The 13,020-nt window shown below is 42.8% G+C and overlaps 2 protein-coding genes across 2 annotated transcripts in view; both read left to right on the top strand.

The window, feature by feature from the left end:
• The window catches only part of Prr11 (proline rich 11), a 23,295-nt gene extending 14,543 nt beyond the window's left edge, over nt 1-8,752 (top strand). The window contains exons 9-10 of the mRNA XM_005350473.3: nt 98-194; nt 5,150-8,752. Coding sequence (XP_005350530.1) covers nt 98-194; nt 5,150-5,218 — 166 coding nt within the window. The 3' untranslated portion in view covers nt 5,219-8,752. The remainder of the gene's footprint in view (nt 1-97; nt 195-5,149) is intronic.
• Nucleotides 8,753-10,099: 1,347 nt separating this feature from the next.
• The window catches only part of Smg8 (SMG8, nonsense mediated mRNA decay factor), an 8,267-nt gene continuing 5,346 nt past the window's right edge, over nt 10,100-13,020 (top strand). The window contains exon 1 of the mRNA XM_005350472.3: nt 10,100-11,888. Within this exon, the coding sequence (XP_005350529.1) occupies nt 10,130-11,888 (1,759 nt within the window). The 5' untranslated portion in view covers nt 10,100-10,129. The remainder of the gene's footprint in view (nt 11,889-13,020) is intronic.

Here is a 13,020-nt window from a genome sequence, read left to right as displayed (position 1 = left end):
AAATAAATAAATAAATAAATAAACAAACAAATAAGACAGATTAAAAAAAGAAAAACAGGGATAAAGCACAGCTCTGATATTTTTCACACTTTTCCAGGAGCCCAGGTGGGACCCCTCTTACCAATAAAGAAAATATGGAAACAGGAACTGGACTGACTCCAGTCATGACTCGGGCCTTAAGGAGAAAGTTCCAGGTGAGTCTGTGAAAGCTAAAATTCCAACTAAGTCCTCTGGTTTGTTTTCCTGAACAGTAATTTATGTGAGTGCTGAGAGTATAGCCCAGCATGCATGGGGGCTTGTCTTAGTCGGGAAGGAGGAAGAAGGGAGGGAGGGAGGGAGGGAGGGAGGGAGGGAAAGCTAATTTATTTAGAAGCACAGTCTATTTATTATTTTGAAGGAGGGTCTCACTATGTAGCCACCAGACTGACCTGACTCAACTTCCCTAGTTGTAGGATAATGGGCATGTCCCACTACCTAAAGTAGCTCTCATAGTAATTAATTAATATCATAGCGGCTCAGTGGTTAAGAATGCATACTGTTCACCAGGCGGTAGTGCTACCTTCAATCCCAGCACTTGCGAGGCAGGGGCAGGCAGATCTCTTAGTTCAAGGCCAGCCTAGTCTACAGAGTGAGTTCCAGGACAGCCAGGGCTACATGGAGAAACCCTGACTTGGGGAAAAAAAGAAAAGAAGAAGGAGGAGGGGGGGGAGAAAGAGGAAGAAGAGGAGGAGGGGGAGGAAGAGGAGAAGAAGAAGAAGAAGAAGAAGAAGAAGAAGAAGAAGAAGAAGAAGAAGAAGAAGAAGAAGAAGAAGAAGAAGAAGAAGAAGAAGAAGAAGAAGAAGAAGAAGAAGAAGAAGAAGAAGAAGAAGCAGCTGGATGTGTAACCCAGTGGCAGAGCCCTCACCTAGCACGTGGGACACCCTGGGTTCTAATGCTGCAAATGCAAACAAATGAATCAAAGAATGATCATTTTTCATTCTGTATGCTTTCTAAAATGCTTTAACTATTTAGTATTATAAAATTCTGTGAAGAAAAGCCGGGCGGTGGTGGCACACATCTTTAGTCCCAGCCCTCAGGAGGCAGAGGCAGGTGGATCTCTATGAGTTTGAGGCCAGCCTGGTCTAAGCTAGTTCCAGGACAGGCTCGAAAGCTACAGAGAAACCCTGTCTCAAAAAACAACAACAACAACAAAAATTCTGTGAAGAAAAACTATTTTTGCTAGACAGCTAAGATTATCGTTTCCCCTTTGTTAATGAGTGTCTGATGGTTTAATTCCCTTTGCTGAGAATTTATCAAGTACTTCCTGTATGGTGAGATCCATACTAAAGTAAGTACCAGGATTAGAGTATAGAAAAGGCCTCCACAGATCTGCTGCCCTGAACCTTTCAGTCCAGTGAACCAAATAATCCCTTCTTGTCTCATCCCATAGTAAGTGCTGTTAAGGAAAGGAACAAGTTTGTGTGGAACCTCAAAACAGGAAATGACCTAGCCAAGATGGTCTAGCCTGGGAGATTTCCATAGGTAATGATTCAGGCAGAGACAATTAAAGAATGAATAGGAATGAAGAAGGAAAGGATTATCCTACCATAAATGTCAGAGAGGAGAAAGATCTAAGCCACAGGAGAACAGCAGTGTCCCATCCTGCCGGGCATAATGGTCTATACATCAATCTGAAAAGTGACAACGTGACAGTCTCTAAACCAGGCCTGACAGGTGCTAGGCAGGGTGGAGATAGAAGTCTGGCTGTGCTGTGCACTGTTAAGGGAAAGGTTGGACAGCTTTCTCCATCATCAGTTGCTTGATGAGCCCCACGAAAAGCAAGGAGGGCGACTGGCCTCCATCTCCTCTTTTCCCACCTGTTTGTCTTAGTCTTTCTGATATCCTGTATTACTGGTTCAGAAGAAAAGCCATCTCCTGCCTCCACTGCTGGAATGCTGGGTCTTGATTGCTGGCCTTTGTGGCTTTGAACACTGTAGTTCCTTCTTCCTGTGGGGCAGAAGCACCACGGACTCCTAAGATAAAGGGAAGGCCTTAACCACTTCCTTTCTCTGTTAGCACAAGAACCCTTGCTATCCTTGACCCACACAATAGCTAGTATGGTATACCAGGAACCATGGAAACAGACGAAAATATAATAATAATAATAATAAACTCACATGTTGTGCAATAGCAAAAATCACAGATGAAATTTTGCCGTATGTTATATTACCAAAAGTGCACTGAGGAAGCTCTCCAGTAAGATTGCTAAAGAGTGCCTTTCCCCACCCAGCCCTTATGCACGTCTGCCTAGAGTTTGAACCCAGGCACAGGTGACAGGAACTTGACCACAGAGGGCTTAACCAAAATATCAATTCATTTATATATATAAAAGATAGACACAGGCAGAATATTGTATACATAATAAATAAATAAATAAATAAATATTAAAAAAAAAGATAGAGCCAGGTGGTGGTGGCGCATGTTTTTAATCCCAGTGCTCAGGAGGCAGAGGCAGGTGGATCTTGATGAGTTCAAGTCCAGCCTGGTCTACAGAGTGAGTTCCAGAACAGTTGAGGCTATCCAGAGAAACCCTGTCTAGAAAAACAAAAAAGAAAAAATACTTATTTTTATATAAATATACTGCCCCTCTGCCTCCCACCCCCCAGTCTCAAGTAGCCATGTAACTAAGGTTTACCTACAATGAACTCACTTTTCTTGTTTGTCTTCTTATTTTTATTTTTCTAAGCTGAGGACCAGACCTAGGACCTTAAAATTACTCAGCAAGCACTCTACTTTGAACTATATCGCAGCCCAAAAGAACCAGCTTCTGGGCTACAAGCAAAGCTTGAAAGAAAAGGTCCACAGCATGGTGAAACTAAGGAAAAATGCACGCTGACACCTGTTCTGATGGATTCCTTCTTTATTCTCTCACGATGCTCCTTTGTTCTCACAGCTTAAATACCTACAAAATCTTTCAGGCATTGCCTTTTAAGGTCACATTACATTTCTAAGAAAATGATAACAAGCAGAGTCCTTCCAATAGCTCACAGAGCAATAAATCCAGATAAACTGTCACAGAGCAAGGAAGAAGCACTTTCTCTCTGTCAGCTCCCTCCCTAATCAGTGGGCAGCAACACACAGCTGCAAAAGGAGAGAGAGGTCTTTTTGTTATCTACAGAGGTGTCTTATAAAAACTAAACTACTAGCCAGGCGGTAGTGGCGCAGGCCTTTAATCCCAGCACTTGGGAGGCAGAGGCAGGCGGATCTCTGTGAGTTCGAGACCAGCCTGGTCTACAAGAGCTAGTTCCAGGACAGGCTCCAAAACCACAGAGAAACCCTGACTCGAAAAACCAAAAAAAAAACCAAAAAAAAAAAAAAAAAAGCAACTAAACTACTGAGGATTCTAAGGGGAGTGAGGAAATTGTGTGCTGCATCCTACACTTCCAAGTGTATAAACATTTTACACTAACATTTTGTGATTAGCAATTGTAAAAGGCTGGGCTTTCTTGGACTGGAGATTGTTTACAAAGAGCAGTGTGTAGTCAGAGAGAGTGCAATGCTGAGTTGGGCAGAGAGGCCCCTGGAGCTGCAGGGCCAGGGCAGAGGCACAAGCACAGATAAGCTCACTTAGCCCTCTCCAAGGCACAGTGACATTAAAAGCATTTTAAATCTGGAAATATATTTTTTTCTGTCCTCCATGTAACCCTTGGCCATAAAAGGGAGACTTGTAACTCTTTCTCAAGGCTACGAAGTTAATTTATATTTTGTAGCCCTGGCCAGTTAGGGAATCTTTTTCCTGCGGCAACGGAACAAAAGCCACTAAAACTGAGGCAAGAATTTGTCCAGAGTTAATCACTGTGCTCTGGCCCCACAATTGAGTTGTTTTGCACTATTTTTTACCTTGACACAACAAATCAGACAGCTGGCTATGTATCCTTGTAAATAAGACTATATTTTTCTGTGAATATCTTAAACCCCATTAGCAAGGCACCTGGTCTAATCTAAAGCTACTTTGAAGTTTTATATCTGTTGATAGTATACAGCTATGTTGGCAGCTAGGGAGAATACAGCTATTTTCTTAAACTTTGTCCCAGATAGGTCTTAATGGAAACTTATAAGCCCTGACTTGGGTAGCATCTTTTTGTATTTGTTTTATTAATTAAAACTCTGTATACGCTAACATTATTAATATCAATTAGACAATATGCATAAGGAGGAGCCACCTTCTTAACAATCCACAGATAAAAATGTCCAGTAGATTGGAATTGTATTCATGAGATACATACACATTAGATACAGACTGTGGGGAATTCCCTGTAGCCCCTAGGGAAAGAATGCAGTTGAGTACATGCAAAATTAAAGACAGAAGCAAAAGACATTCTAGAGTCTGTATTTCTTGCAGGCCTTGCAAGATGAGGTTCCTCCATCAGAAGTTATTTCTGGTGAATTGACACCTTGAATATTAATTGCTACCTCCTGTAATAAATGATAACAGCTCTCAGCAGAGCTAAGTCTCCAACTGCCGGAATTCATTTTCATTTTTGTTTTTTTAGACAGGGTCTTACCTTGTAACTCTAACTAACTTGGAACTTGCTACCTAGACCAGGCTGGCCTTAAACTCCTGTCTGCGATTAAAGGCATGGGCTACCACCCCAGCTGCAATCCATATTTCTCACCTGAACATTCCTTTGGGCAACAGGAAGTCTACAGTTAGTGCAGCAGTTTCATCGTGTCCTTCCTGCTCTTTAGTCTTTTACCTTTGTTTAGTTTTGTTGTTATTGTTTGGTTGGTTTTGATTTTGAGGCAGACTCTCACTATATATCCCAGGCTGGTCACAAACTTGTAGCAGTCCAGCCTCAGACTTTCAAGTGTTGGGATTCCAGACATGAGCTACCATTTCCTCATCGCTTCCATCCTTGATGCATGTTTTTATCCTCACGGTGCACAATGGCATTGCTTCCTGTAGACGTATATTTACGTCTCAGGCAAAGGAGAAAAGAGCATGTACAAAAGGCTTGTTAGCTTCTGTTTGTATCAGGAAAGCTGGGGAAGGTAGCTAGGAATGCTAATACTACCTTGCAAAAGGCATCAAGGCTTTATTAAAGGAAGAAGACCTGTGTTGGTCATAGCAACATCACTCATGATATAACTGTGACTTTCTTTTATATAGCTGGCTCACCCTAAAAGCCCAACTCAGTCTCTACCACTTCATCCAAGCAGCTTCGATGAACAGAACTGAGGCCAGCTCTGCCTGACTCCAAGGAGGAATCGACACGATGACAGATCAAACCCCCTAAATTTTAATGTACTAAAATATGTATAGCTCTATGAATGTAATTCTACTTGAAGAATCAGAGTGAGTATGTATGTAACATACACACATTGTGACATAAAGAGAGAATTTAGATATATTCTGATGATTATGATAGTAATCCGGAAAGTAATGTTTTTCCTGGAATTAGCCAATTTAGGTTAGAGTCGCTGTTCAGATTTCATTTCATAGGGGCTGGCAGCACGGTTTAATGGGCAAAGGCACTTACCAAGGGCCCAGATGGAGAGAAGAAAGAACTCTCACAGAGGTCCTCTGACCTCCACATTTACGCTATGATATGTGCTTCCTTCAACACACCAAGTTAATAAACTTGTTAAAAATAGTATTAATGGTATAACTAGTTTATTATATAAATATAGTTCTGACATTAAGAAAATAGTCTGAGTACTAGAGAAAATGGCTCAGCAGTTAAGAGCACTCCAGCTTTTGCAGAGAACCCAAGTTCAGGTCCCAGCACTCAATTGAAGTGGCTTACAGATGCATACTATAGCTCCAGAGCCAAGCGACTCACTGCCTTCTTCTGGCCCAGACTGGCACCTGCACTCACATGTACATAGGCACACAGACACGTAACTAAGAATATAAAATTTTAGAAATAAAGAACATAACCTGGTTCCCGCTCATCTAAGGCTGATTCATTCATTGCTACAAACTTGATTCATAAAATAAGACCCTCTACTTGGGCGTAGTGACACCTGCTTTCAATCCCAGCACTTAGAAGACAGAAGCCTGAAGTTCTCTGGGAGTTTGAGGACAGTCTGGTCTATATATTAGTTTCAGAACAGTCAGAACTATACAGTGAGACCCTGTATAGTTTAAGACCCTGTCTTAAAGTAAATAAACAAGTAATTTAGAGAAAAAAAAAGAAAACAATTCAATGTGACTTGAAAAATTCGAAAAGACCCTGTGTTTGCTTGAAATGGAAGTCTTATGGCCTGGAACTCATGGAAATCCTTGGTTCTCAACCTCCCAAATGCTGGAATTACAGGGGTGAGCTACCATATCTGGCTAGTAGGTAATGACACATTGCTAAAATGGCATGGCCTCTTAGGTAGTTGGTTTCATATGGTTCACTGAGACACCTTTCTTCTTCTTCTTCTTCTTTTTGAGGCTGAACCCAGGGCCTCACAACATGCTAAGGTACACATTCCCTGAGCTGTAGCCTCAGCCTTGTATTCTCTACTTTTTATGTCTACTGTCCATTTTCCTGTAGTCAAATAAATTTTTCTTGATTTCAGCATGAGACTTCTGTTTACCAGAATGCCTTGCCAAGGATTCTCTGTGGTCCACGGCAGTTTTACCAAGAAGCTCACTGCCTGGTCCTTACCAGTCTGGGTATTCCCTAACAATAATGATATGTTTCTCACTGGTCTTCATTTATTCTTGCCAGTCTAGAGTGTCACATTTAGCAAATAAGAATATAAGATACTCAATTAAATTTGAATTATAGATAAACCACAAATAAGCTTTAAGTATAAATCTGTCCTACTAAACAACAAATATTTGAATATTACAGATCAAACTCAAGGCCGTGTACATGCTGAGCTAGTAGAAATATCTCCTTAATATTGAATGAGGAACAATTACATTTTTATAAAATGTATTTAGGTCTTTGCAGGGACTAAAAATGACATTTAGGTCTCTACTTGTCTAGAAGGTTCATAGCCCTGGGTTCAATCCCCATTACTAATACATGCGCACGTGCGCGCGCACACACACACACACATATAATGGCTAATCTCAGTTGTCTATTTCCTATTATTTGTAATCACCTGGGAGATGGGTTTTCTCAGACATTATCTGGATTAGGTTAATTGAGGTGGATGACCTACCCTCTGTGGGTGGCACCATCCCCTAAGCAGGGATGCAATGTGACCAGCTGCTTCAGGCTCCTGCTGTCTTGATCCCCTCCCTCCAGGTAGAGTGTATGGTAGAGCTGTAAGCCAAACAAACCCTTCCTTCCTAGATTGAGACAGGCATGTATTTCATCACAGCAACTAGAAGAGTAACTAACAGATAATCATCTGTACGTATTTATGTGTTATTGTTTGTCTGAAATTCACATTTAACTGAGAATTTATTTTTACTTAGTTACCTTATTTGTCCACCCCCGAAAAGTTGCAGTCTGTTTCTGGGATCCCACAGTTTACTACACATATCTTCTTGGCAGTGACCACTGTATCGCGTCAGCCAGGATCCTATCATATCCATTCTAAGCAGAATAGATGGGTAATTCCCATAATGTGAGTGTGACTCGGGGATGCAGAAGTAGCTGTCTTTTTCTCCAGGGCAGAGGGCTCTCAGGGCTTAGAGCATGCTAGGGAAGTGCTTACACCACTGAGCCATACCATCAATTCCAGGGTCACCTCTCATGGCTGTTATTCACCCCTACGCTTCCAAGAATAAAGGCAATGGCCCCCTTATCCATTAAAAACAAAACCTCAAAGACTTCAGATGTTCACTCAACTTTCTAGTCTGATAGGAAGAGCCACAGAGATAACAGCCTTCACATTTTAGTCTTCCAGTTCACTGCACCTCTAAAGGTAATTTAGCAGTCCCCTAAATATTCCTGGAGGGTTTTGTTTAAGTTTTTTTGGTTCTAAGGATTGAACCAGAGCCTTGCACATGGTAGGTAAGAAACCCAACAATAGCTCCATTGTCAAATCTCCGTATTTCCATTGAATGACATAACTCTGAGAAGTCAAATCATGCTGTCAGAAAGTCACCAGACTGGAACACACCTTGAGGCAGTCCTATTTATGAGATCCATATTTATTTTTATAATACAAAAATATTATAACTAGAACCAGCTAGACAGTTGTTTGTGGTTTGTTGAGCCAGGTTTTCATATAGCCTGTTCTGTTCCAGAACTATTTAGCTGGGGATGACCTTGAACTTCTGATCTTTCCTCCACTTGAATGCTGGGATTAAGACAGTACCACCAAGTCCAGCAGAGCTTTTTTGAAAACCTGCTAGCTAAGTTTGGTATTATGTAAAAATAAGGGAAATGATCACTGAAAATAAAGAATTCATAATAAAATGGTATTTTGTGGGGTACTTATAATGTTTACAACATTAATAAACCAATATACACTGTACCAGTGTAACTGAAATAACTTAATAATTCTTATGGCATAGAAGGTTCATTTAATAAAAATAAAATAGCTAGGCTGGACATGGTGGCTTCTGACAGTTATCCTAGCTACTTGGAAGACTGCGGTGGAGGAAAATGTAAGTTCAAGGCCAGGAGTCAACCTGGGCAACTTAGTGAGATCCTGTCTCAAAAAATAGAAATTGTATAGGTAAAATATTTACAAAGCTGCTATTGTTGTTGTATCAGTATTAAAATGTGCCCTACTTAAATTGTTTACTAATTTTTATTTTAGAGTTTATATGCTTTTCATTGTAACCACTTGAGTACTCTGCACATTGTATACTTTCATTAAACTACTGCTTCTCATGAGCGTCCAGTATTTATCTTGTCTTGCTTGTTTTAGGAGTGGGTATCTCTATGTATTCCTGACTGACTTGGAGTGCCTTATTCACAAAGATTCACCTGCTAGGCGTGCACCTCCACACCACATTTTAAACTTAAAAAAAATGTTTTTGACCCCAGTAGTGCTGGCACACACTTTTAATGTCAGCACTGGGGAAACAGAGGCTGGTGAATCTCTATGAGATCAAGGTCAGCAAGGTCTGCAGTAAATTCCAAGACAAGCCAGGGCTACACAGAGAAATTCTGTTTCAACATCATGTATACATACACAATAATAATAAATAAAAGTTGTTTCTTTCCTTTTTTTTTTTTAAGAAAAGACCTGAGCGTGGTAATGCATGCCTTTAATCCCAGCACTGGGATGGCAGAGTCAGGGGGATCTCTTTATGTTCCCTTGTGACTGCAAGTACCTGGTCCTTAGTACAAATACTCTGGAATGCCAGAGGCATCAGGTTCTCCAGAAGTTTCCAGCCATGGGTGCTGCAAGATGAGAGCTCCTCTCTGCCAGAGAAGTGATCTCAATTACTGATGCATTACTTGAACTACTCCTGTCTCGCCATTTTGAACGTTGGGATTACAGGGATGTGACAATATGCTTGGACCTCCCCTCCTTCCCTACCCCTCTCTCCTCCCTTTCTCCCCCATTCTTCCTCCACTTCCCCTTCCTCCCTCCTTCCCTCTCTTTCCTGCTGGTGTCTCAAGCCTTTAATCCCACTACTTGTGAGGCAGAGGCTGGGGAATTTCTAAATTCGAGGCCTACACCCCGGTCTACAGAGACAGGTCCAGTACAGCCAAGGTTACACGGAGAGACTCTCGAAAAACCAATTTAAAAACAAAAAGTGCTGCGCGGTGATGCAGCCTGGTTAACAAAGTGAGTTCTAGGGCAACCCAAAGACACTGTCTCGAAAAACAAACAAAAAGGAATCCTCGTTCCTCAGTTTCAAGAGACGGTGAGAGTATAAGCAACCACCTCCTCCGCTGAGCTGTTAGAAAATCTAAGCTGTTGGAATTTTTTTTGACGTATTAAAATACAAAATGCATCCAATCTAGTTTTTGACATCTCGATCCCTATATTCTCGAATTGAGCAAATGTAGGGTTAAGAAAGATCTTGGCAGAACACTAGAAAAGGCGGGGCGGGGGGTGGGGTGGGGAGGCGACGACAACAGGGGACGGACGTAGTGACACAAGGCACGGAACACGACACCGGAACTAAAGTGAGAGAAAAGCAGGGATTGACATGCGGAAGTATTTCACGGTAGGACCTGGTTGGATGGGATTAGCGAGGGACAGGAAGGACGGTGGAGGAAGCCCATTCTCCGTCATGGCGGGGCCGGTCAGCTTGCGAGAACTTCTCATGGGAGCGTCGGCCTGGCTGGGCTCTGAGAGTCCCGGAGGTCCCCCCGCTGAAGGCGGAGGGAACGCGGCTGGCGTGCCGGAGCCTCCGTGGAGGGAAGATGAGATCTGCGTGGTGGGAATCTTCGGCAAGACGGCTCTGCGCCTGAACTCCGAGAAGTTCTCTCTAGTGAACACTGTGTGCGACCGACAGGTTTTCCCTCTCTTTCACCACCAGGATCCTGGGGATCCCGGGCCTGTATTCAAGACGGAAACAGTCTCCCCCGGAGAAGCCGGGGGAGCCGGGGACCCTGGGGCTGCCGCCGGGGATTCACTTCGTGGAGGTATGGCTGCCGCGGAAGGTAACCAAGCTGAGCCAGGTCCCCAGGACTTTAGCCTTCTGCAGGCTTACTATAACCAGGAAAGCAAAGTCCTGTATCTTATTCTCACTTCCATCTGTGACAATTCACAGCTTCTGCGTGCTTGTCGGGCTCTCCAGAGCGGAGAAGCTGGTGGCGGCCTCTCTTTACCTCACGCGGAAACACATGAGTTCTGGAAGCATCAGGAGAAGTTGCAGTGTCTCAGTCTCCTTTACCTTTTCTCTGTCTGTCATATATTGCTCCTGGTCCATCCGACTTGTTCCTTTGACATCACTTATGATCGAGTATTCAGAGCCCTGGATGGGTTGAGACAGAAAGTACTACCCCTCCTTAAAACAGCCATTAAGGATTGTCCAGTTGGCAAAGACTGGAAGTTAAACTGCCGACCTTGCCCACCTAGACTCCTTTTCCTCTTTCAACTCAATGGAGCCCTCAAAGTGGAACCCCCTCGGAGCCAAGATACAGCTCATCCAGATAAGCCCAAGAAGCATTCTCCCAAAAGAAGACTGCAGCATGCCCTGGAGGATCAGATCTATAGAATCTTCCGCAAGAGTCGAGTCTTGACGAATCAGAGTATCAACTGCCTCTTTACGGTACCTGCCAACCAAGCTTTTGTGTACATAGTCCCAGGAAGCCAGGAGGAGGACCCAATTGGCATGTTGCTGGACCAGCTTAGGAGCCACTGTACTGTGAAGGACCCTGAGTCTTTGTTGGTGCCTGCACCCCTCTCTGGACCTAGGCGTTATCAAGTAATGAGGCAACACGGCCGACAACAGCTCTCCTTCCACACCGATAGCAGCACCTCCAGTTCTTCAGGCCAGCTAGTGGATTTCACCCTTCGAGAATTCCTGTGGCAGCACGTGGAGCTGGTCCTAAGCAAAAAAGGTTTCGATGATAGTGTGGGCAGGAACCCACAGCCCTCCCATTTTGAACTTCCCACTTACCAGAAGTGGATCTCAGCGGCTGCGAAACTGTATGAAGCGGCTATTGACGGGAAAGAAGAGGATTTGGGCTCACCCACTGGGGAGCTAACCTCTAAGATTTTAAGCAGTATTAAAGTCTTAGAAGGGTTTTTAGATATAGACACAAAATTCTCAGAAAACCGGTGCCAAAAAGCTTTACCCATGGCTCATAGTGCCTACCAGTCCAACTTGCCTCACAATTACACCATGACAGTCCACAAGAACCAGCTTGCCCAGGCCCTTCGAGTATACAGTCAACACGCGCGAGGCCCAGCCTTTCACAAATACGCCATGCAATTGCATGAGGACTGCTACAAATTCTGGAGCAACGGCCATCAGCTCTGTGAAGAGAGAAGTTTGACTGACCAGCACTGTGTACACAAATTTCACTCCTTACCGAAATCTGGTAAACTCCCAAGTTTCCTACTTTTTGCAACGAAAACTTGAGCTGTGCTTTATTATTATTGTGGGCTTGTATGGTGTGTGTTCATGGAAGTGCACCTGTGGAGGTCAGGGGGCAACCATCCCCATGTAGTTAGGCTTGTGCAGAAAGCCCTTTACTTGCTGAGCCTCTCACTGGCACCGGAGCTGTGCTTGTACTCTTATTTTAAGATGATTTGTTTGGTAGGCATTGATATTTTTGTTTTATAAAGAGCCCTGCAGAAATTTAGGAGTAAATTCTCTTTTTTTATTCTTTCTTTGTTTTATTGTTTTACCGTTTTTGTTTGTTTGTTTGCGATAGAGTTTCACTGTGTAGCCCTAGCTGTCCTGGAACTAGCTCCGTAGACCAGGCTGGCCTTGAACTCACTGAGATCCGCCTGCCTCTGCCTCCCAAGTGCTGGGATCAAAGGTGTGTGCCATCATTGCCCAGCATTTTTTTATTATTATTATTTTGAGACAATTCTTTATTTAGTTCTGGCTGTCCTGGAACTCTGTTGGCCAAGTTGGACTTAAACTCACAGAAATCCTTCTGCTTCTGCCTTTGGAGTGTGTGTTGTACCACACCCAACAAGTAAATAACCATCTATTTTTATTTTTAAAATTGCATTTTGTGTGTGTCTGTGTGTATGTTTATAGATATGTGATTACCATGACATTCAAGTGGAGGTCAGAGGACTACTTGTAGGGTCATTTCCCTCCTTCTACCACATGGGTTCTGGGGATGGAACTCAGATGCCAGATGAGCCATCTTGCCAGCTCCAACCTTAAATTTTATCTTCTACCTCTAAAAGGAAACTATCACCCATGACTATTTTTTTTAATTTAAACAATGAGTTCTAGTGAGTTGGTCGACGATAATTATTAAGAAACATGAAGTTTCAGAAAATGTGTGTTCTTAGAGTATTTGTTGAATTGACAGGAATATAGTGAAATGGAAAGTCATCATGATGTTACACAGAAGGAAAAAGTCACTGAGAAATTCAACTTATTTATTTTTGAGGCAGGGTCTCCCTGTAGACCAGCCTGGCCTTGAACTCTTTTTTTTTTTTAAATATGTATCTATTTATTTATTTATTTATTTATTTATTTATTATGTA

The sequence above is a fragment of the Microtus ochrogaster genome, chromosome 7 (assembly GCF_000317375.1).
Source record: "Microtus ochrogaster isolate Prairie Vole_2 chromosome 7, MicOch1.0, whole genome shotgun sequence".
Lineage (NCBI taxonomy): Eukaryota > Metazoa > Chordata > Mammalia > Rodentia > Cricetidae > Microtus > Microtus ochrogaster.
Note: the sequence above shows the minus strand (reverse complement) of the source record. Positions and strands in the feature narration are given on the sequence as shown.